The following is a 25,995-nucleotide window of genomic DNA, read 5'->3' as shown; positions in this document are numbered from 1 at the left end:
CAACCAATGTCAATTTCCTACCTCTGGCTCGAAGTCCATTCAAAAGAACCAAATCCGTAGAAAGGAAAGACCCATGTGTAGTCACTGCGGAAAATCGGGTCATACAAAAGAAAAATGCTATAGACTCCATGGATTTCCACCCGGTTTCAGTTTTACAAAAGGGAAAGGAGGGACCTCTTCTACTGTTGCAAACTAGATTTTCTATACTTCAACACCAGAATCCTTACCTGACCTCTCCAAGGTCAGTACCATCACCTCGGATCAGTGTCACAAGATCCTCACAATCTTGTAGCCTCAATTGTAGTCCCATAAGACAAGCACTATTGTACAAAGGCTATCATAGCCATCGGTGAATCAGGTCGGGAGTTTACAAATCAAGTCGCTAGTGCCTGGCTTTTCAGGTAACCTTACTTGTTCAATAGGCACTTTTGCTCAAAATCAAGCATATATCCCTTGGATCATTGACACTGGAGCCACGAACCACATGGTATGTTCAACCTCCTTCTTTTCTACCATCGAATCCAATGTAAGTGCCACTGTTAGACTTCCCACCGGTGAGAGAGTGCCTATGACTCATATAGGATTAGTCAGAATTTCTAGATTCCTCACTCTAAAGGATGTACTTTGTATTCCAAGAGGTTATGCTGAAGCCTCCAAAAGGTTATGCTGAAGCCTCCATGTTTCCTGAGTGGTGTGAAGCCATGGATGCTAAATTAAAGGCCCTCATTGCAAATAACACTTGGACTATTACTGAACTACCAGAGGGAAAAGAGCCGGTTGATTGTAAATGGGTTTACAAACGAAAATTCAAAGCGGATGGAACTGAAGAAAGGAAGATTAGTTGCAAAGGGATATACTCAACAAGCTGGAATTAATTATCATGACACATTTTTCTAGGTTGCCAAGTTGGTCACTGCAAAAACACTTTTAGCAATTGTAGCAGTTAAGGATTGGCATTTATACCAACTTGATGTTAACAATGCCTTTCTATATAGTGACTTGAATGAGGAGGTATACATGAATCTGCCACCTCGTTATAAGTAGCAGGGGGAGAAAGGGAAGCGGATGGTTTGTCGACTAAACAAGTCCATATACGGGTTAAGGCAGGCTTCAAGACAATGGTTAGCAAAACTATCTTTATTCATCACTTTTCATGGTTTTACTCAGTCTAAAGCCGATTACTCCTTGTTTATAAAGAGAAATGGCTGCTCATACACTGCTATACTTGTGTATGTGGATGACATAAGCTGGTAATGACATTGTATATATAAATCATCTTAAGCAGGTCCTTGATGCACAGTTCAAACTCAAAGACCTGGGGACTTTAAAGTTCTTCCTTTGACTCAAGATTGCTAGAAGCTCACATGGAATATCCATTTGTCAACGGAAGTATGCATTGGAAGTTCTTGAAGATGCAGGATACCTCGGTTTGAATCCGGCAAAATGACCAATGATGCAAAACTTGAAGTTGAGCCGGTTTGAAGGGGAACCGATTGAAGACGCTGCTGTTTATAGAAGATTGATAGGACGATTGTTATATCTCACCATAACAAGGCCGAATTTGAATTACTCTGTGCAAGTGTTGAGCCAATTCCTAGATTCGCCTAAACAGCCACACTTAGAAGCTGTTTATCATGTATTGAGATATTTAAAGGCCACACCGGGACAGGGGTTGTTCTTCCCATCGAAATCTAAACTTCATCTAAAGGCATTTTGCGATGCAGATTGGGCAGCCTACTCGGATACACGTAGGTCGGTCACAGGCTTCTGCGTCTTCCCTGGTGAATCGCTCATTTCATGGAGATCAAAGAAGCAACACACAGTTTCAAGATCTTCAGCCGAAGCAGAGTATCGCTCTATGGCCTCTACTTGCTGTGAACTTACATGGTTGTTGAATCTTCTCAAAGACTTGGATGTGGAACATACAAAGCCGGCATTGTTGTTCTGTGATAATCGAGTAGCGATCCATATAACTACCAATCCAGTGTTTCACGAAAGGACGAAACACATTGAGATTGACGACTACATTGTAAGGGATAAGCTTCAAGTAGGAATAGTTCAAACTCTTCATGTATCCGGTACCGTTCAACTTGCTGATCTACTTACAAAGCTGCTTGGAGCTATCAAATTTTACAACCTGATTCGCAAGATGGGTGTCCATAATTTGTACGCTCCATCTTGAGGGGGAGTATTGTGACTCAAGATTCAAAGATCAGTTAAGCTCAAGACTCTGTTGAGCTGAGCTTCGCCTGAGAGCTAAATAGTTTCCTTGTTTCCGTTAATACTATTCATCACAGTTCGTTGGTTAATAATTCTGTTATTCAGTTATAACAGAACGTGGTTATATATATGTGTAACTAGGATCGTGTAAGAGTATTCATTCAAGAAGTGAATAGTAATCAAAAGTCTTTCTTCCGTTCTCCCCTGTTCTTCGAACTCCTTTGTTCATCATTTTCTGCAGAAGTTACTAGAAGGAGTTACAATAATGTTTCTAAAGTGTTGATGGCCAGAACTAGTGGCCAGTAACTAACAAAACAGCGAGAGATAACGGGTGATAGGAGCACATGGCATCCATGGAGAATGTGTTATTCCTTTTTGTTGCTGCTTTCAGTCTTCTCATCTCAAGCTTTGTTATTCTTGTTGGTATTTTACTGAACCTTGCGAACATTGTTATATAACTATCTAGGTAGATTGATGGTATAATCCCTATTTAGCACTTTGTTTGCTACTAACAATGTTATAAAAATGCTATTTGTCACTGTTGTATTAATATTCTTGCAGCTATAATGTTGTATAATATAAATTATAATATATTATATTATATCAACCAAGATAATAAATGCTGAGATACCTATAAACTACGCCTATAAGATTTTCAAGATTAGATTGTATTAAAGATTGTTGAACGGTGCAGGAGCTCAAGGCATTGGCATAAACTACAGCTTGTTAGGAGACAACCTCCCCCCACCGAACGAAGTGGTTGGTCTCTTAAACTCCCAGAACATCAAATTGGTCCGCCTCTTTGACCCCAACCCTACCGTCCTTACCGCCCTCCACAACTCCGACAATGCGGTCATACTCGGCACCCTCAACAACGACCTCCAGACACTTCCCAATGACCCAACCTTCGCGAACACTTAGGTCCAAAACAATGTAATTCCGCACGTTCAGGTCGGCACCAGCTTCCGCTACATCACCGCTGGAAATGAGCTCATCCCCGGCGACCTTGCTGGTTACGTCCTCCGTGCCATGCAAAACCTCGACACCGCACTCACCGCTGCCAACCTCAACATCCCGGTCTCCACCGCCATCGCTCCCAGTGTCTTCAGCATATCATACCCACCTTCCCAAGGTGCATTCTCTGATGCATCATCCACTCTCATTCTATTTCTAACATTTGGCTTCTAGGGGTCGACTCCTGCCAACCTGGGGTCAACTCCTGGCCTGTGCCAATCAGTTACCAAGTGCTAGAGTTGATCATAGAATATAGGGGTCGACTCCTATATACCTAAGGCTGAACCTTGATGCCCAAAAAATTTAAAACCCTCTATTTTGACCAGTGAGCATCCAGGGCCGACTCTTATGATACTTGAGTCCGCTCCTATGCTGTAAATGCCTCCAAACAACTTCGAACTTCTCTACAACATTTATATTTGACATTTTAAGCTTCTCCATGCTTCTCCAGTTGTTCAACAAAATAAATTAAACTACTCCAAAAGAATACCAGCATTAGTAGCAACTCAGTTGTTTTGTAATCATCAAAATCAATCTACTGGGTCAAAACAAATCACTTTGCAATTAAGAGATATACTCGGAATCCCTTATATTCCGATTGAAGAGAAAGGAAACAAATTCCTTCAATCCACTGAACTTGATCAAAATTTTCACAAAAGGTAAAATAATAAAATAAGATTACCAAAGCAGGGCTCTGGACTCTCGTTCGTTTTCCTAATTGATTCCAGAACTGATATGAGAGCTCATATTTATAGCAATGAGATTCAAATGCCTAAACCTAGATTGAATTCTTACCCTAATTAAAAAAAAAAAAATCATAAAATAGTAAGAAATATACCTATCCTGGGGATAGATTTCAATTCCTATATCAACTTTATATTTAGGCTCATTTCCTAATTCCTCCATCCTTCACTGGCTCCAAAGAATAAGGAAGGCAATCCTTCTTCTGCTAGTAGAGGCTGAGGAAGGAAGGATATGGCTTCTAATAACCTTCCGTAACCAGACAACGCTAAAAATGGCGGAGAAGTAGGTTCAGCCTTCACATAGCTAGCCAAAGTAAAGAAGGGACAGAGGCGGGTATGATCTAGGTCTCGCCCCTAATATTCTTTCTAAAGATTAAGCCATGCACCCAGAAATTTTACTGATAAGAAGAAAGGAAAAGGTACGAAATTCCCTATTTGAAATAGTTCTCCTCATGAGATTTGACCTAAAATCCTTCCAAGTAGCTCTATTCACATTATGCTTGCATATATAAACATGATGCGACGAGCCCAGTCATCATATCTATCAAATATGTCATCTCTTATCTGATATATATTGTGACAAATTTACCAACATAGAGAGATGTATAAAGACAGGATCAAGCATTCGGATAAGGTCTCTGAATACGTTGTTACCAACTACGAACACTCGACATATATTGAATCCTGGGTATCTTATAAAAACGGGGCCATAGTTTCACTTCTAAACAAACCACCAAGTAAATTTCTTCCTCAGTTCTCTCGGTCAGCCCTCTTAGTTATTTGGTTTGCAAAGGCTTTGGTAAGCTTGGATTCTCTCTCTCTCTATCCCTCCTTCCCCCCCTCCCTGCTCCTTTATTTTTATGGTATTACACAGACCTAAACAAGCTCATATTTTTTATTTTGTCTTAGTTGCACATATGTTCCATGCTTCAAATTGACTAGAAAGTTACTGGAAGGAGCTACAATAATGTTTCTAAATTGTTGATGGGCAGAACTAGTGGCCAGCAACTAACAAAACAGCGAGAGATAACGGGTGATAGGAGCACGTGGCATTCATGGAGAATGTGTTATTCCTTCTTGTTGCTGCTTTCAGTCTTCTCATCTCAAGCTTCGTTATTCTTGCTGGTATTTTACTGAACCCTGTGAACATTGTTATATAACTATCTAGGTAGATTGATGGTATAATCCCTATTTAGCACTTTGTTTGCTCCTAACAATGTTATAAAAAAATGATATTTGTCACGTTGTAATAATATGCTTGCGGCTGTTAGGAGACACCTATAGACTGCGCCGATAAGATATCATTTATAGGAGACACCTATAAATGATATTTGTCACGTTATAATAATATAAATTATAATATATTATATTATATCAACCAAGATAATAAATGCTGAGATACCTATAGACTGCGCCGATAAGATTTTCAAGTTTAGATTCTGTGAAAGATTGTTGAACGGTGTAGGAGCTCAAAGCATTGGCATAAACTACGGCTTGTTAGGAGACAACCTCCCCCCACCGAACCAAGTGGTTGGTCTCTTAAACTCCCAGAACATCAAGTTGGTCCGCCTCTTTGACCCCAACCCTACCGTCCTTGCTGCCCTCCACAACTCCGGCATTGCGGTCGTACTCGGCACCCTCAACAACGACCTCCAGACACTTGCCAATGACCCAGCCTTCGCAAACACTTGGGTCCAAAACAACGTAATTCCGCACGTCCAGGCCGGCACCAGTTTCCGCTACATTACCGCTGGCAATGAGGTCATCCCTGGCGACCTTGCTAGTTACGTCCTCCATGCCATGCAAAACCTCGACGCCGCACTCACCGCTGCCAACCTCAACATCCCGGTCTCCACCGCCATCGCTACCAGTGTCCTCAGCATATCATACCCACCTTCCCAAGGTACATTCTCTGATGCATCGTCCGCTGTAATGACCAGCATTTTAGGATTCTTGGCATCGAAGAAAACACCACTCCTTGTCAACGTGTACCCATACTTTGCGTATGCAAGCCAGCCGGAGAATGTGCGGCTCGACTACGCGCTCTTCACGGCACCTAGCACGGTGGTCGTCGATGGTGCGTTGGGCTACACTAACCTTTTCGATGCGGTGGTTGATGCCATGTACTCTGCATTGGAGAAGGCCGGTCATCCGGATGTCAACGTTGTGGTGTCGGAGACTGGGTGGCCATCTGCTGGTGATGCAACCGGAGCGACGATGGAGAATGCTATGACATATAATAACAATGTGGTAGCGCATGTGACCAGCAACACGGGGACACCTAAAAGGCCTGGGAATGTGATAGAGACATATATTTTTGCTATGTTTAATGAGGACTTGAAGCCTGTTGGAGTCGAGCAAAACTTTGGGTTGTATTACCCGAATATGACTAAAGTATACCAAGTCAACTGCTGCGAACACCAAACTGAATGTTTTGCGGAGTTACGGTCGTCGCAAGAGGACGGTCCAGCCACTTTCGCTGTGGCTGCATTGATTTATGTTATTTTATTTAATTTTGGTTGGGCTTTTTTGCATATTGTCATTTGAGGACCCTTTTTGTATTGTTTTCTTTGTAGCGACCTATTTGTTATTTTGTGGCCCTATATATATATATGAGGCCATACATTTGTTTAGGGTTAATGAACGATGAATGAAAATTAGCCTCCTTTCTTCCTCCTCCTCCTCCTTTCTCTTCTCCTTCCCCCCTCTTCTTCTCCTCTTCCCCTCTGTCTCTCCTTCCCTACCTTCGTCCTGCATTTGATAGTGGATTGGATAAGGGGCTGGTGAATGTGCAGTAAAAAGGGGCTATAATTGGATTTAATTATTATGAATGAACTAATAAAATAATTATTCTTACTTGATTTAGTTGTTACAAAATGTGCTTTTTATTAGTTTCATCTTGATCATGATCTTATAAATAAAGCATAATTTTCTTCGAAGCTGGAGAGAAACGAGAGAGGTACACCAATGAAGGACAAGTGAGATTTAGTGGTTGTTTAGAACCATGAATCACTTCTTCCTCTTTAATCAGTCTGGTACCTAGAGCATGAGGAACACAACCAAAGAACCAAGGGATCTTCAAAATCCATCTACAAGCTATGAGTTATGCAATCTGCAAGTCATGGGCATGTGCAATGCTATACATGATGCATTAATGAACATGACCATGTCAAAGGAAACATACCATGATTTTTACGATAAAAAAGTTCCCAGTTTTGGACCGTGTGTTTTTTTCTCGCTTTACCCCCGTTGAGCAAAAGCCGAACTAACTAGCGATGAAATTCTAAAAATATTACATATCTAGCAAGACCACCAATTAGAATCATTGATTGACAACCTGACCAATCTCATGAGCATCCATGCAACACAACAATATTACATATCTACATAATGCAGCAGATACTATGGAGGATAAGCAAGCGACTCAACTCAGCAGGCATTCAAATAAGCCAAAGGCTGGTCTTTTGTAACTCTAGAGGCTGAGCAGACTTTGGCCAACAATAAATAAATGCATGAACAGGTACGGGAAAAGACTACTAGAAAAGATTGTCCTTCCAAGGCAGAAGCCGAGAAAAGGAACCTACATCAAAATATTATTCCAAACTGTAACAAACTGTTCATGGTTCCATTTTTGGGATATTAATCAGATTTATTTGTGCCAAAAAATGGTATGGGGTTATTCCTGGAATCAAACAAAAGAATCTGTTTTCTTCGCCAACTGAATATTGTTGAAAGACAACAGTTGTGATATAGTCTTTTGGTCCATACGGCCAACTGATTACAAGTTGTTGAATTCATCAATCATTATGCCAGACTCTGTTAATATCAATATATTTAGAAACACGACCATTTTACACAAATACTAATACAAGAAAATATAGCACAAGAATCAGATATACAGAATAGAACTACCAAGCATTCCAATCATTAGTCAGCACTTATCACTTTGTGCTGCTTGTTTACACAGCAGCCCCACATGCCATTTCTACCATCTGGCAATATTGATGGCCTTCGGTGCAAAAAACCAAAACTTTGAACATTATCACCAAAAAATATTAAATATAACAAACAATACACAAAATACACTAGATATCTCATCTGATCATCCACTAACTCTGAAGACTCCAACCTGTGCATAACCATTTACTGTGCTTAACAAACAATACACAAAATACACTAGATATCTCATCTGATCATGCACTAACTCTGAAGACTCCAACCTGTGCATAACCATTTACTGTGCCAATGCCAACCGCAGGCTGATTGTTTCCTGATTCCATATGACCATAGGCAACCTCCTAAAACTCCAAAGCTTATAATGCTTATTCTCTGGAAAGCATGCAATACTCGCCTATAGAGCCTGAGGCCCAACCACCCAGCTAGGAATACATGATTACTCGTGTATCTCCACGCCAATTATCGTTAGGGCTACCCTAAGACAGGCTCGATGCTTTCGATCCTCCATCAGAAACTTCTATGCAGTTGGAGAATGAGCATGAAGCGGCATTCCTTCCTGTATACCAGCCCTATAGTCACCAGGGCTAAATTCATATGATGATGTCCGATACTCAGAAGAGTTTATCGTGAGTGTGCTGGCAGTGGAGTTGAAGGCAGGTTCAAGGTTCTCATTGACACTCTTTGTAGGCCTCTTCAGTCTTTTTGGCCTCTGTTGCATGACCTGACCCTCGTATCCACTTGCGCTTGGTTCATCCATCTCCGCAGGCAGATCCACATGCTTGGCAGTTTTCTGAGGATTCTGTGGCTTTGGAGTTTTCTTTTGAGAATCTGATTTCCTCTGAGCAAAAGTCACAAAAAGGTTCACTAAACCAAACATTTGCAGGAAGATTTAAAACTTAGGATAAGATCATTATTGTGTATGTGTGCTAGCATTATTTTGTTCTGTGTTAGCATTCATAGTAAGAAAGATTAGCTTCAATGGTAAGAAAGAATCGAGCATAGTTTGTCCAAATCAGATTAAGACATTGATTCTTAATCAGCAGTTGGACAAAAGATCGACAAGTGAAAAGCATGAACACCATCCAGGTGTTGGAATCCCCAGCTATGGAGATGTGATGGACCCATATATGAACAACAGAAACATCTCTAAAGAATTCTCAACAGTTTTCATTGTAATGATTTCAGAATTTAGAAACTCAAGGGCCATAATTACCCAATTACCCCTTGCAGATCCCAGTTGAAGATCAGAAAATATGAAAAAAAACAAAATACTTTATGAGTAATACTATAAGAAAAATACCTTTTTGTTAGTTGCATTCTCTGGTTCATATTCTGCATCCTGTGTGAAGTCTTCCAAAGACACATCGCCTTCTGCATCTACACGTATACCTTTTGTTACTCGTTTTTTCTTCTGCCTGTCCTTGGCCTGATAAAGGATAAGTAGCATCAGTCATTATGCAGTACCCAAACTATACTCTTATGCATTAACAGGTATCTTGATGCATGGGATCAATAATATGAAACCCAACAGAGAGGAACTAATATGGACCTTCTCGACAAAGAAAATCAACACAAACAAATACCCACCTGCAGGGGTATTTCTCTTAGTTTCTGCTCTAACTGCGCATCATCAAGAAGTAGAGAAACAACATCCTCAGGCTTCAAAATTTCACCCTGCACATGGCCACCTGTCATGACCAGCTGTTGTACAGTATTCTTCTGGCTTGCTCTTTGCAAAATCTTTTCTTCAACTGTCTCTTTGCATATTAGTCTATATACAGTAACCTAAACAAACAATCAAGAAACCGCATCAAATGCAGGCTTTTAATTACAGTATTACAATTGCATAAGCTAAAGAAACAAACTCCATATAGCAGAGTCGAGCTTTAAAGATGTATGCACTATATGCCTAAAGAATGACAAGCTATCAGAGAATCATCGAGCAATAATTTTCATTTTCCGAGTTGCTTTTCATCTCTAGTCAAATTACTGTGAGCTAAATTCAGAACAGGTGCAACATTAAAAAATTTGCATATGCAACACATGCAAGCATAAGCGATACCTACACATTATAATAACAAAATCACCCCTACAAATTTAAAAACTAAATGAACTCATTGAACTTCTGATCTACATGTCATATCCATCCAACTCAGGGAACGAAGAGGAAATAATAGATACAGAACTACAAACACATGAAGGCCAATCATGACATGCTTACAAATGTAAGACTCTGATTTTTCAGTCCATAACTTTCTTTTCTTGAAGACAGTTAAGCTAGAATGATTTTGAGCCTATTTGGATACCAGGAAGCTTTATCCTGTGCATGATCTCTAATGAGAACTAGAGTTGCTGACTAATGATGCTTAATTTAAGGAGTAATCACAGGAAGATGGGGAGTCTTCAAATAAATTAATCCTAAAATTTCTGGATAAAAGAAAACACTGAAAATATGGTTCACTTGATGTTCAAACTTTCAGGATTCTGGAATTCATTGATGTTGCCCATGCCATAGATCTCTCCATGTAATTGCTTTATTCCTTCAGAACTCTGCATCACTACAGTTAATGTCCGACAGAGAGCATGCCATGTGTTACATCCCAGTAAAGCAAGGTATAAGCACCAGATTTATAGTCCAATATACAAGAATCTAGCATTGTTAATACCTCATTTTGAAGAAAAAAGCATTGGATGATGAAGATGAATACCTAATTAACATCATTTATAAGCCAGATTAAAAGTAGAAATTTACCATGTAGAAGAAGGTCATGCTGGCCCATGACTCCAGAAAAGTAGCACTTCATCCTTTCATACAAACAAACTTGATTATCTAGTTGATTTCTACACACTTCAAAGTCAAGAGCCATTCTGGTCCATAACTATAGCATTTCATCAATTGCCCCGTATCTTTCATAGCCCAACAACCCACATGCAACCTCTTTAGGTTAAAGACCAAAACACACTTGTGGCGTAGAGAAACCACCTCAGATGCGGCCTCAGTTGTTTTATCATTTGTATTACACAAGTCTTGACTTGCCCATCTCTTGCGTTTACTTACATGTAAAAGCTCTATAGCTAAGAATGATTACACAATATGGGAACTGAAAACAGTAATGAGACATGGACAACCTCTTTCTCTCATGTTTTTCTATCTGAACTAATTTTGCAAGTCTAGCAATATTTATGTCATATATTTAATTTATACATATACCACATACTTTATATGAGTAATTAGATATCAGAAAAGGTGTGGGAAGAATCCTGGGCTCAGGGATTTATAGCACAAAATGGTCATCTGAAAATCAAAACTAACTACATGATGTGTTGCACTTCCCTCTATTTACTCTAAATTAGCAATTAATGCAAAGGATGGGACTCAAGATTGTTTCGATGGTAAGTATGTGACATGATGAAACAATCGAGTTTTTAATTGGAAAATAAAAGATATGTGCACGCCAAACAACCAGTGCTTAAAACAGATGATGCACATATTGTGAGATGAACCAGCAATTTTACACTAACATACTTAGACATGTCAATGGGCCAAAAACAAACCAGGTTTGGCCCAAGCCTGAGAGCAGCCTGGCCCAAAGCTAGCCCAAGGATGACTGGCCTAAACCTATGGGTTTCTTATCAAGCTGAGCCTCAATTACGGCCTATTCCTAACTCACTAAAACCTCTAAGTCCAGACCCAGCTCCTCGGGCTTCAAGGTTTCAGGCCCAGGGCAAGCTAAAGGGCATGAAATCTGAATCTGCGCTCACTTTTTATAGGCTGGAGCCTCCACCAATCAAACTGGCCTCACATATTGACAGTCCTAGACAAGCTGAGCATAAGCAAAGGCCTCATGCATATAACAAAGGTACAATTGCTGTATAACAAATCACATTCTTCAAGAGTTTGATAGATAGCCCATTTGATTAAAACCCATGATAAGACAAAAATCAAGAATTCCAGTATTGGTCAAAATCTAGATTGGAGGATATCAGTTTCACTGACCTCCTTTGTCTGACCTAGCCGATGTGCCCTATCCATTGCCTGCAGGTCTAATGTTGGATTCCAGTCACTTTCATAGAAGATTACAGTGTCAGCAGCTGTCAGATTGATTCCAAGTCCTCCAGCTCTAGTGCTCAGCAAGAACACAAAAATGTCATTCCTGCAAAAGGAAACAAAAACTTGAGCCAAAGTCTAACTCAGAGTGTTCAATGGCTTCATCTAGTCTTGTGAACACAAGCTGATCAGCAACCGTACATAAACATAAGTTGTGATAGTGAAAAAGTAAATGCCTACCGGCGCTGGAAGTCTCTAACCATGTCACGGCGATCCATGATACCAGATGATCCATCAAGTCTGAAATATTTGTATTTTCTGTAATTCATATAATCCTGTAAAATGAATATATTAAGTGTTGAGAGAGAAAGAGACCAGGAAGAATGTTAATTGTTAGCATCAGCTTGTAATTCATTTAATCAGGTGATAACGACAATATACATGTTACGTGTGATATTGTAGAATCCCATCAAGATCTCCTACGATAATCATAGGACCATGATAAATCAATAAACTCCTAAATGTAAGCCTAGATATCTGCTGTTAATCTGGTGGTTGATGACATCAATATAAAAATACATGCAAAAAATCTAGTCTTGAAAACAAACATTTCCTTGACACGAATTTCATAAAGCAATTTAGATGACTGGGACATGGGGCTATCTTGCACTTCTATTTCAATTATTTAGTAGAGTTAATGTTCAAATCCATGAAAAACTACACTAAAAAGCATAATCAACATGATAAAAATAAGGTTAAACATACAAGTTCACCTGAAGCTAACAAATTTGATACAGCTACTCATCATGTGATAGTAAGTTTACAGCATGTAATCAATGTTCGTTTTACAAACTCATAATTTTGTTTCCCATGATTAGTAGAAAAGTGGCTGACCAACTCATCAAAGAAAAGGTGATAAGAGGCTATAGTTTTTTAAAAGCAATTTACTATCCTTTTTTGTCTTGCCAAACACTTGAAAAGAACTTCTCACAAGCTATGACATGGACCAATGATGATGATGATGCAGAAGAAGAAGAAGAAGAAGAAGAAGAAGAAGAAGAAGATGCAGGTGCAAAAATTGGAAATGAGTGCGGGTGCAAGGAAGCAGATATTCTAGAGACACTTTAAGTAAGGAAGTGTTTAGGAGGCAGGTGCAGGCTAGAGATGCCAGAGAGATCCCGAAGTAGTTGCATTACCTTAGGTAGTAGATTCTAGCTATTAAGGAATTAACTCTCTGCTAGCTGGTTTGAGAAAAATGCTGGTATTCTACTGTATAGAAGCAAATGACTAAACTGACAATCTGCTATGTTAAATAATTTTTCTAAATACCGATAATATTATATTTTGAGTTCCTCATTTTGATTTCCATCCTCATACAAAAATATCTTTGAGCCTTTCACATCCAAGTTGTTGAACCACAACAGACATGCTGAATGTTATCAACCAGATATTTTCACTTTAAAAATTTACACATCCATGACAATAGGTACTTTTGCAGGACAGAACATTCCATGAAAGTGCCAACACCAGAATTATCCATATAAAATAAAGGATAAGAAATACCTCAAGAATATTCAACATTTTTGTCATTTGTGCAAACAAAAGCACACGATGATTTTCTGCCCTAAGGCGTTTCAATAATATATCCAGTGTCTGAAGCTTTCCAGAATCCTGTGTAAGAGAATTTACATAAGTAGCCAATAATAATACTCACAATATAGGTATGATGCTAAATCACTACCACAATAATGGCTAGATATAACAATTCAGTAGAAGAATTAGAAAAGTGAGGCCATTACCAACATGAATGCTTGAGTTCCATATGGATTTTAATTCTTGGACATTTTGAACATTATTTGGACCTAATATGTCATTTTAATTTCTACCTTAAAAACAAAAGGGTAGCTCTTATATACCGTGAGCATTTTAGCAGGATCAAAGCTTCGCATCGGTGGAGAGGAACCAAATATGCTGTATGGGAGCTCAAGAAGAGGCTGAACATGTGATTCTGAAGGCATCTCTTCTATTAAATGATGAGGATTGATAGGCATTCGGGGACCATTAAACTCGGAAGTACGAGCAAATCCAACAAACAGTTTTTTTGTCCAAGGATGGTGCCATTCCTCAACCATTTGGTAGGCAAAGCTCCTGTCAGGGCACTGAGCATTAATCTGTGAAGGAGAAGAAAACAACTATTAGTAAAGAAAGGAAGCATACGTCATACGCATGAATATAAGAAAAAACTGAGACAATGGAGTTTATGCTTAAAGACCCGAAAAAACATATGAGTAACAGACTAAGCTGTAGATTCAATAAAGTGGCCATCTTATTCTACAGCAAAAAGAAAATTTATGATGTGGGTATTTAAGAAACTGAAAGAAACAAATGAAACTTACAGGTGGAGCTCTGGCTCGTGGAATGAAAGTATATACTGCATGCAGAAGCCTGATATTGGATATGAACCTATCCTGATGAGAGGTGACTAATGCCTCATATGGGTCATCACCTGGACCAGTTGCAAGCCTTCTTCTCAGTAAGCTTGCCTCAGATTTTGTTGGCAGCAGCAACATCCGTGCGACAGCCCTAACTGTTCCTTTACCCAGTTGATTGTATTGAAGATCATCACCTTCTGGATACATGAATAGGTCTAACAGATCATCAATGAACTGTCTATCCCACCTCATTACAGAAAATACCAACCTTTCAAGTACAGAACAATTAGCTAAAAATGAAACTTCTGCCAGGGATAAATTTATCAAACGAGTAAATCCAAAAGCTCCAGTAATCATGCAAGACTCATTTGAGCATCTGTATTGCGGCACTGTAGACTGATAAATGATGTCTGGTGAAAACATATTAAAGAGTCTCCTGAAAGATTCATGCGGAATGCCATTCCCAAAAACTGATGAAGGCATTTCAGCATTTTGGATGATCTCTTGATGGACCAGCTTAGGCACCTGAATAAAAGGAAAATCCAGTAATGGATAGTAGAAAAGGGGAAAAGAAGAAGAAATGTATACCAGAAAGCACAGAAGATAATAGATAAATGAAAGAAGATATTATAGAAAAGAACCTTATAAATTATAGGATTCCAATCTCCTGCATAGTGTATATCTTCCAGTTCCCCAAATGGAGGAGGAAGAAGAGAATTTGGGATATCCGCAAAGTAAAAATATGAACTTCCCTCGTTACGCTCAAATAACTCCGGATGGTTGCATACCTATCATTAGATAGCAAAAGAAACATTCCCTGTATCAACACAACTAACCACTCGAGACTAACAAATCACCAATATAGAAAGCCTTTTCCAATTACTGTTTCACAATGGCACTGATCTATACCCTGCCTAATTTTGGATGCACTACTAAACCATACAAATTGCAAGAATTCAGAAAATGTGTGCATGAAATAAAAAAGATCACCTTTCGTAATTGAATAACTATGTTCATCAAATTAACTATCTTCTTCTCATTTAGATGGCCACGACTACCATCAAACAGCTCAGCTAGGGATATCTTGTTCTTTATAGCTCGATAAAAAGCCTGCTGCCGGGAACTCAATTTACAGTGAACTGTGACTTCTGTCTTCCCAGTCATCTCTGTTATGACATCTTTCTTAACCCGACGCAACATAAAAGGCTTTAGAACTGCATGCTGTTATAAAAGAAGAAGAAGAAGAAGAAGCAAATTATGTACTCTCCAAAATTCCTATCAAGCTTTAGCAATTAAAAATAAAGAGATTGATCCCAAGATCAAGCCCCCACCCCAACTAATGGAAATGAAATGCAATAAATGTACAAGAAAGTTTTCTAGATATGCCAAGAGCTCTAGAAATAGTGCTTAAAATTAATAAGGTACAATAAATGGATCAATCTAAATTGTGTTTAGATTCCCAATCTTTCTCAAGTAACATTGTAGCTTGGTAGCTGGTACATTCCCTTTTTTTAATTTAAAATGATTAGTCAATTTGATTCCGAATAAAGAAAATTGGTACTTTGTGCAAGCCCATCAAGTCTAGTCATAAGTAATTAGTATGAAATTGCTGATAAGTATTTAGGCTTGCAAACTTCCATTTTTCAGGTAGTTAAGCCGACAAAATGATTCTAACTCAAACACAAGATTGTCAGTTTAAATTATAAATCTTATATTTCTTACTGTATTGCTTACCAGTCTATTAAGCTGATGCTCATTCAGAGTGCCTCCATGTTCTGCATGGTTCTCAATTCTAACAGAAACAACAGGATATATGAGCATGAGAAATATGAAATCAAAATGTTCAAAGACTGAAAAGGTACAACTGATAAAGAAATACCCTTTTGAAAACCATTCATTGAACTGCTCATGGCTGTCAAATAAAGTAGGCATAATGAAATGAAGAAGAGCCCACAGTTCAGCCATGTTATTTTGTATGGGTGTTCCAGTCAGAAGCAAGCGATTTCTACAGTTAAAGCTGAGTAATGTCTTCCATCGAATACTACAGGAAAAAAAGATAAAAAAAAAAAAAGGGAAAATGTGTAAGAAAAAGTTAAAGCCAGATTGCAGGTCAAGTGGAAAAGCAAAAGCAAATTGCCTGTTTGAACTCTTTATTGCCTGGGCTTCATCTAACACCATATATTGCCATTTCACACGCCGTAGGTACTTTTCATCAGTCACAAGCAACTGGTAGCTAGTAATTAGTATGTGAAATCCAGCCTCCCTAGAAAATAATAAAATAAGTCCTTATTGATCGGTACAATGAGAATATGGTGGAAGATCACCTAAGAAAATATCTGAATGTGATCAAAAGGAATCAGAGCTATGGCAGCTTACCTTCGATATAGTCGCTTAGGGTTGATATTTTTTCTAAGTACCATTCTTTCTTGAAGCCCGCCCCAATATGGAAGTGTTTTCAGATCAGGAGAGAATCTACTAATTTCATCAGCCCAATTGTTCAAGACAGATGATGGAGCAACCACCAGAAAAGGACCCCATATATTCTTCTCCTGCTCAAAACAATTATTTACAGCAATTTGAAAAGCATGTAAGAAAAGCAACTTTAATCAACTAAAAAAAATATTTTAAAATCTTGCACTGTAATCAAAATTGGTGACATTGCATGGATGGTTAAGAATTATTAATCTAACAATCACTTCTACAACCAAGAAGCAGATTCGCCAACCTCAGCTAAATGAGCCAAGAACGCCATTGCTTGGATGGTCTTTCCAAGGCCCATTTCGTCAGCGAGGATACCATTCAAACCCTGTAAGGAAAGACAATAAGATTAATGTGTGAATAAGGGAGGGAGGGAGGGGGGAATCCCAATAGCGGCCTATACAAACATCAGATAAAACCCATTATCAATCTAGAAGTTTCACATGGTGATTCTTCCAATAATTACCTGCTCATAACAATTAACTAGCCACTGCAGTCCCTTTAACTGATATTCTTTAAGAGTGCCCTTGAACAACTCTGGTGTCTGCACAGTCGATTTTATGGGCATTGTCGAGCTGAAAATATAATCAAGCATGACCAGTTAATTCAACTAATAAATAAGAGACATTATGGTTGCTACAAAAGCATCCAGGATTCTATTTTCTCTTGCTCCTTTTTCTCCTTGTTTTTCTTTCATGGGGCTCTTGTGTATGCTTGTTGACGTGGTATTAGTGAGTATGAGTGTAACTTACGGGTTAAGTAGGTCTATGTTACTAGACCCAGCAATGGATGAATCATCCGCTGGAACATTAGCTTCAGCAGCTTGACGCAGCTTCAAACATTCATTATCAAATTCATTTGTTATCTTCTTTTGCTGGGAGACAGCTTGTTGAGCTGTCCTCAAAGCTTCTCTTTTTAATTCTGCTTCCTCAAGATCTTCTTCCTCTCCTGGTTTGACATCTCCAAGGATTGGTCCCACTTCTGGACCTTTAGATTCAACTTGTGCAAGGGATAAGTTTTCAGCAGGTTGTGCAGTAGACTTATTCTGCATAAAATGACTATACAGTTCCGTTTGTGATAACAGAAAGTTGAGCCTCTGCTGCTGTCTCCTTGCTTCACGGAGCTCTTCCTCACGCTTCAGCGCTTCAGCTGCATCCCTTTCTTCTTTCTTCCTCAGTTCCGCCTGCCAAGGGACAGAACAAAGCATTTTGTTACATAAGTTCTCCTGAATTAGATCTAGCATACATCCATACATACATATGTATATATGTATCGATATATATGTGTGTGTACATACATACATACATACATACATACATACATACATACATACACACATATATACTTTGCATATATATATATATATGTGTGTGTGTGCCTCAAAATCCTAGCATGACATCTAGATCCATTTTGATGCTTCAGAAAAAAAAAACACAAAAAAAATTGTGCCAAACTAACTTTTCCTTTGAAAGTCAATCAACAAATATATAGAAACGAGACAAGATCTTCATATGACGTTTCTTAATTTAGAGAATGCATATAATAAAGATCCTACAAAAGTCTCACAGTGGATGTTAGAAAAGAAAGGAATTTCCATTAGATATACTAATATGATTAAGAGCATGCCCAATGGAGCAGTTATTAGTAATGAGAACTACCGGTGGTAATACTAGATAATTTCCAATCACAATAGGTTTATATCAAGGATCTGCTCTAGCATTTGAACTAGTTACAGATACGCATACTACATATATTCAGGACGATATTTCTTAGTGCACGGTATTTACAGATAATTTAATCATAATGGATGAAACAGAGGCAGGAGTTAATCATAAGTTATAATTATGGAGGGATACATTACAATCCAAAAGATTTTAGATTAAGTAGGACCAAGACGAATTAAATGGAATGTAATTTTTTTAAATTTAGAAATAGAGATAAAAATTGAAAATTGCGGATCATGAAGTTCCTAAGAGCGATCATTTTCGGTATTTAGGGTCGATTATTATAAGGAAGGCAATTTAAGAGAATGTTACCAATAAAACTAAAACAAGTTGGATACACAGAGAAGTGCAACTAGATACTATGTGATCAAAGGATACTTTCCAAGTTAAAGAAAAAATTTTATAGTACAATCATATGACTACCTATGTTCTATGATACAAAATATTGGGTAGCTAGAAAATAACATGAGAATAAAATAAGTGTGGCTGAAATGAGACTATTGAGATGTATGAATGCTAATAAAATAAATAATAGAATAAAAAATAAAGTCATTCGTAGAAAGATAGAGGTAACACCAATTGAAAATTAATTGAGATGACAATTTAGATAGTTTAGGTGTATATACAACATAGACCGAGAGATGCACCGATACAAGGAAGTGATTTGATACATGAGGAAAGAAGGGTAGAGGTAGACCAAAAGTCACATTCACATAGGGTGAACTAGTAAGGAAGGATTGATATCGCCATATCTTTCATGAAAGTATGGCCCTAGAGCAGAATGGAGGAAAAAGATTCATACGACCAACCCTAACTAGTACGGGATCAAAGCTTAGTTGAGTATCAAGTTATTTAAGAACAACACAGCATACCTTCCGTTTATTCCTAATAAAGAAATATCCAAGCTATCATGTAAGTCAAAACATATGATTGAGCAATTTTACAATTAATACCAAATTGTAAAATCTCCAAATCATTTTTGAGTAAACAAGCCAACCTCATTGGAAAGACACATGCTCTACCCTAGGAAGCTTGCTCATTGGATAGATTTTCCTATTTAAGAGAAGCCTGAAATCAGCAAGAATATCTCAATGATTTTCCGGTTTTGCCCCCACTATCCTGAGTTGTTTTTAATGCCTTAGTCACAAGAAAATATGATAATGATAATAAATTGTGTTCTTAAAATATAGTCTTTTTGGGTAACAAACTTCATCCGCAGAAATTTAATACCAAGCAAAATGACCTCGAAATTATTAGTTGAAGGTACAAAGTCTAAAAGGAGGGAAGATGAGTGTTTGCTTGTTGCAAGGGTGGACAAAGTTATTAATGATGATAAAGAGAAATTAATAGAGAAATTCTTTGGCGGACAAACTTCACCAAAGAAGGTAGTCGTAAAGTTATTAATGATGATAAAGAGAAATTAATAGATGATATTGCAATCATTCAAAGAAAGTAACATAAGACATGAAATTGAACCAATATGAAATAATGACAAGACAACCACCCTTAGATTTACTAATTTGATGAGCTCTAATTTTAACAAAATTGTTGTCATTTTTGTTTACTGAATGGTCAGATTATCTTAATGTTGGACCGATGATCTTATGCTTTCAATGAGGTCAACACATCCTTCTTTACATAACTCAGTACACCCATTTAATCCGATGGATGTTGACCTGAATCCCTTAGAAGTTAAAAACAAATCCTAAGAATATGACTATTTTTTAATTATTCATAGGCCTAAACACTAATCAGATCATAGTCATCCATTAGCTATTATATTTAGAAACACCACGTAAATAATTCATTTTTGTTCAAAATTCGGGTTAGAACTAGAAATTCAAGCAAGCCATTGAATGACTCAGGGCATCTCTCATCAACTCTAACTTTTTAACATTCCTCTACCCTCTCTTGCATTACTGGTCAGTTTGCACGTCACAGAAACTCATATTTTAGTTATTTCCCTTACAGACTTGGGGTGCACAGCACTCTATATGTAAATATATATAAAGAAAAATAGATGGAATTTATAATACCACTATAAACATGATTGTGTTCTTATAATCAGCACCAAATAGCTTGGAATGGTTAAACTTTCATTTTATAACCCAAGACATCTGCAAAATGACAAATTAAACCATAAACTAAGGGATCGAAATTTTTTGAAGGTTGACCATCTTGACATATGATTAATGTGCCAATTCTTATACCTAATCAAATACCAAGACAAACGGATAAATGCCATAATTAAAAAAAAAAAACTAAGCAAATGTATTAACCTTGTACACTACAAGGCTTGCTTCGACCATCCCAAAGACATGAGCTAGATAGCTTATAGACATCAAACATAGCCATGATCATTGCACACAAGGAAAGACTTCGACTAAAAAGAGAGGTGTATCCCTTGACTACCATTATGTGATTCTGGAAAAAAAATACATAGAATAATAAATTGGTTTTCATTATGTTATTGATTATACATATAACATATATCTACATACACTCTATAACTTGAGTCCTCATAAACACCGCTATGGGACTGCAATCAAATTTTAAAATAATAAAAATGTTTACTTAGAAAAGAAAAAAGATATATACCTGCTCCTTATCTACTCTTTTCCAGAATATCAGCATGTCCCTAGCAAGCTTTCTAGTACGGATTGCAGCACCTCTCATCAATTTGAGTGACCTGCTCACCTTCAATTTTACCTGGATATTGTATCATGAAACTTGTTAAAGCAAAAGATGATTAAAGATTCAAATAAATGTAAAATTCACTAGGAGAGCAGGGAATATCAGAAAAGTTCTCATTAACATGTAAAACTGCAAATTCGACACAAAAAATGAGTACCTCTCTTTGGCAGGTCTCTGAAAAGCGCTTGGCATCAGCAAGCTGTTTCTTATGAAAATTAGTAAATAACCTGTGATGCTTTGGAATGTCTCTTCTCGCAATATTAACCCACACTTTCCCAATCTTCTCCAGCTCCTCTTTCTCAATTACTGAAGGATCTTTCTTCACTATTTGCTTCTTAGGCAAGCTGCGCTCAATAATCTGTACTCAAATATAAGAAAATAAATTGAAGAATGCTTGTTATAATACTAAAAAATAATACCTTCTGAATGCAATTTTTAGTGATGAGAAGTGACCTCGTATGTATCTCCCTTTTCCAAGACTTTAACATAATAAACCTGTACGGTACCAGATTCAGACATAATCGACCGTCGTATCCTCCCAGCTGCTCCTTCTGGAACTGAAAAGGGATCCAGGCCAACATCACATACTTGGAGAGTGAACTTCTGATTCGAATTTCCAGATGAAAGTGCATTTAACCTGGCCTGAAGTGATTCATACTGTGGTTGAGGCTCAGCCAACCAACTTCGATTCCGAGCCTCAAACCTTCGATCTGTGCCAACCATAGCTGCCAGAGATCGTAAATCCAATGTACCCTTTAGGAAATGCTCCTCTACCCAAATGTCCGAAAAACTTGGCAGATTTAGGGTAGTCACAAGTTTATCATAAGTTGGAGGTATCCTATAAGTGATACCCTCCCCGATATCTAGATAAGCAGAATCAAGAGACGAAGCAAACCTGCTAACCCCACTATAATCCAAATCAAAATCTGCTTCATAATGCTCCAGTGACCTTTCAATCTCATGCAGTGCTACCTCTTCCTTAGCAGAAAGTATAGGCTCACTACTGAACTTCCCCACCTTTGTACTATGACTGTGTTTCAGACCTTGCATTGCCATCCGAGCAGAAGCCAACCCTGATGAGGAATCTCTAAACCTCACTCTCCTATACTTTTGCATATGCTCACCGAGCATTGCACGGTACTGATCCTCAGTGATACGTGATTCATACAGCTCATCATCCTCATCATTGCTATCAGCATCTTTTGGCATGGACGAGTTCAAAGCAGCCTCAGTCTCAACTAAACGCCTCTTCCGCCTCCTACTCAAGTCTGAAGACCTATTGGTGATGGCTCCATTACAACAGTCCAGCATGGCTCCTTGACCTGATTATCAATCGACCGAACAAAAAAATCTACACATTACATATAATGACACTAAAGGGAAGCTAGCAAAATTCTCATACCTAACAGTCATAGTAAAACAGCATTAATTTATGAGAAAATATATAATTAAATCATAATTGAAACTAGAATTCCAAGTGTAGCTACAGGTTCCACTAAATAATGAATAACAGAATGATGAATGAAAACAAACTGATAACAAAGATAAAGGCAATGGGTTACCTTCACTACTTCTGCTCTCATCCGGACTACTATTGCCGTAATTATCAAAATCATCCTCTGGCTGGGGGACTTGAAAGTTCATCAAAGACTACAAATGAAAACCATGAAGAACAACAATATACACAATAAATTTCTCTCAAAAATAAAAGAATATATATATAATAAATTAGCAGTAAAGGTTAACAAATAAAACCAAATTTAAGCCCATAAACCAGCTCCAATAATGAAAACAATCGCAATAAAACCCACAAGCGCAAACAAAAAACAGTTAAAGCAGTGCAATCTGTGGGAAGCCATCCCCCTAATCCATCAACAAACGGAGTATAAAGAAAGACAACAAGACAAGAACTAACTGGATTTATGACCAAAAACACAACCACCAGCACACTGAAAAACAGAGATATAAAGAAAGACGATAAGAAAACAAAATAACTGGATTTATGACCAAAAGAACGACGACCAGCATACCGAAATATGTACTCAAGAAATTGCAAAAACCCTAACTTTGAATGAAACCCTACATTACCTACTTCGATCAGACATCAAGAAAACCTCAAGCCGAACCCAAAAGCAGATCCCGAGCATTGCCTCCCGAATCCCCCAGCCGAAAGCTTCGATTTTTCCCAAAAATGATTGGATCTTTGAGCCCAAAACCACAGCGAAATCGCAGAAGCAAAGCAGAATCGGGGCGAAAAGCCGGAATAATTACCTCGAGATCGAAGAGTTTGGAGTAGGATAGGCCATTGCCGGGGTTCTTGTGGTGGCGCCACGGGTCCATGGGGGCGGGCGGCTAGGATGTCAGGCCGTCGTCGCCCGGGCGCGAAGGGGACGTGGGAGCCAAGTCCTAGGGCGGTCCAAGGGGGGCCGGGTATAAAGCGGGGAAGGAGCCGGGAGCGCGGGGGCGAGTTCGCACGTGCGGGAGGCACGTGAGAGGGGGGGAGAGTAGGGGAGAGAGGAGAAAGGGGGAGACTTCGAGGGGGAGAGGGGAGGGAGACGTGGGAAAGGGCATGGCGAGCGTGTGATGGTAAAGAAGAGACGAAGAGGGGATTAGAGAGAGACGGTAAGCAGGAAAGCGAGAGGAAAGGACTAACGTGCGCCGGCAGTGTTAATAGTTCGTAATCGTGCGGTTTGTAGCTAGGGTTTGGAAATTGGGTTTCCAGTGGGAGGGATTCTTCGTCTCCTGGGCTACGGGAGAGAGAAGGGTATGAAATTACATAAATACCCTCCAATCTGGGAGTGTACATACGTTTTATGGTTTCAAGACTGCGCGAGCTGGCAACCTTCTAGTGGCCACGTGGGAGGAAGCGAGGAGGAGAAATGGTTTGAGAAGCGTGAGTGCTCATATTATGTTTTAGTGGAAACCTTGAAAGGAATGATTGATTATGTTGTAAATATGATGACCTTCGTATATTTGTTATTTATGACAGAAGAGGGAAGATCAACCGTAAGCACCTAATAGCAATTTTTGGAGATATGAAACCTTGTTTAAAAATAAATATAGTTTAAACTCAAAACCTAAAGCTAACTCGCTTTATTAAATAAATAAATAAATAAAAGATCTTGTTCGACAAAGAAAGCCTTGATCAAACTAGCTCTCATTGAGAATGATCCTCCCTTTCTCTCCCTTCAATCACCGGTGACGTTTTCCAATCTCATCCCAGCTGCCGAAGGCCTCTAGGACCTAGGCCTTCATCCACCCGTCCATGGAGTAAGAAGAAGAGATGAGTTCAAAAGCCAAGATGAAGGTCAAGGAATGGAAACTCGCCAGGTTAACTAAATGAAGGCCCGAGGCCACCTTAAGATGACTCCGAATCCTACATTTTATGGACCTAGAAATCTCACCAATATGGATCTGAGATGATTGTCTCCACCACCTTGACAATGGACAACCCAACAGGATGGCATTTGCACCAGTCAAAACCTAGACCATATTTCTACTCTTCAAACCTTGATGAACTCCAATTATTATGGGCACCATAATATTAACCGAGTTGGCTAATATAATACTAACAAAGTTGTCATCATAACGAAGTGTTGTTATCATAACCAAAAATTTGTCATAGTTAGGCTCTATATATATCACGCCTCGAACTTAGAGCGGAACAAATGCTGCATACATGTATAGCAAACCATACAAGAATGCAAAGCTATAGATCATATCAAAGCAATAATAATTTCTCAAAATTTAATCTAATCAAAAATTTATTCAAATGGTTCTAACAATAGTTCCAAAGTGACATAAGTCAATGTTTGCTAACGATTAATATAAATCAAATAAAATATTCTAATAGTTTAACTAAAACTTCAATAACTAAAAATGTCTTCAAAAGAATTAGCGCACTTCCCAAGCTTCGAGCAATCATGCATCCGAATCTGAAAAATAGAAAAAATATAATAATGAGCTACACTAGTCCGGTAAGCAACATAACACTCCAAAGTGGGGTCTAAGCATGTCAAATAATAAATTAAAGAGCAAAATATTGATTGAAAAATAAATCAATTCTTGAGTAATCCATATATCTCTTTTTTAGGTATACTTTGTTTTCATACAGAAATACCAAAAATCCAACAATAGGTTATGGCCATATAACTCAGTGGCATGGGTCAGCACAAAGTGCCAAACACCACTATTATTAACCACCGGTAGTACAACGTCCAACTACTAATATTCTAATAATCGGTGGTACGGTATCGAAATCAGTTTCTTAAATTACAAGTCAATAGGGCCAACAAATAATCTTCATTGGTAAGGCCAGATCATAGTCGTGCCGAGAATTGATACATATAAAATAAATTTTATAATTTTTTCACGCATATTTTTCAAATTTCATAACATAATATATAACATAATTTAAAATAACTACAATCATAGCAATAACATGCCTGACCCATTTGATCAAGTGTAAAACACATGTCATAATTAAATTAAATAAACTAATTATTATTTTTATCAAGAATTTGAAAAACATACTTTGAAATATTAGGTTATTTACTTCTTCTCACTTCAAAAATTTCACTTCAGTTAGACAAATCAAAGGCACATATTTTTATATCATTAAAATATTACTAATTTCATCATCATTTTAGGAGCCATGCAAAGTCAAAAATTAAATACTACCGAAA

General features: G+C 38.1%; 2 protein-coding genes across 2 annotated transcripts; one reads left to right on the top strand and one right to left on the bottom strand.

The window, feature by feature from the left end:
- The first annotated feature begins 484 nt into the window (after nucleotides 1-484).
- Nucleotides 485-8,013, top strand: LOC103722844 (putative glucan endo-1,3-beta-glucosidase GVI). Its single transcript, XM_039118757.1, has 3 exons — nucleotides 485-506; nucleotides 5,440-6,476; nucleotides 7,945-8,013. Exons 1-3 carry the CDS (start codon nucleotides 485-487, stop codon nucleotides 8,011-8,013), a joined length of 1,128 nt encoding a protein of 375 aa, XP_038974685.1.
- On the bottom strand, nucleotides 7,809-24,059 carry LOC103722835 (chromatin-remodeling ATPase INO80-like). The gene is made up of 22 exons (XM_008813529.4): nucleotides 23,582-24,059; nucleotides 22,873-22,960; nucleotides 21,764-22,632; nucleotides 21,468-21,668; nucleotides 21,215-21,325; nucleotides 17,645-18,075; nucleotides 17,359-17,467; nucleotides 17,140-17,220; nucleotides 16,791-16,963; nucleotides 16,552-16,677; nucleotides 16,294-16,455; nucleotides 16,149-16,206; nucleotides 15,405-15,635; nucleotides 15,056-15,202; nucleotides 14,379-14,939; nucleotides 13,899-14,153; nucleotides 13,546-13,653; nucleotides 12,223-12,317; nucleotides 11,932-12,088; nucleotides 9,522-9,719; nucleotides 9,235-9,360; nucleotides 7,809-8,772 (listed from the first exon to the last, which is right to left on the bottom strand). Exons 1-22 carry the CDS (start codon nucleotides 23,648-23,650, stop codon nucleotides 8,452-8,454), a joined length of 4,677 nt encoding a protein of 1,558 aa, XP_008811751.2. The 5' UTR covers nucleotides 23,651-24,059; the 3' UTR covers nucleotides 7,809-8,451.
- Between the last annotated feature and the right edge of the window lie 1,936 nt (nucleotides 24,060-25,995).

This window comes from Phoenix dactylifera, unplaced genomic scaffold, assembly GCF_009389715.1.
Source record: "Phoenix dactylifera cultivar Barhee BC4 unplaced genomic scaffold, palm_55x_up_171113_PBpolish2nd_filt_p 000405F, whole genome shotgun sequence".
Classification (NCBI taxonomy): Eukaryota; Viridiplantae; Streptophyta; class Magnoliopsida; order Arecales; family Arecaceae; genus Phoenix; species Phoenix dactylifera.
Note: the sequence above shows the minus strand (reverse complement) of the source record. Positions and strands in the feature narration are given on the sequence as shown.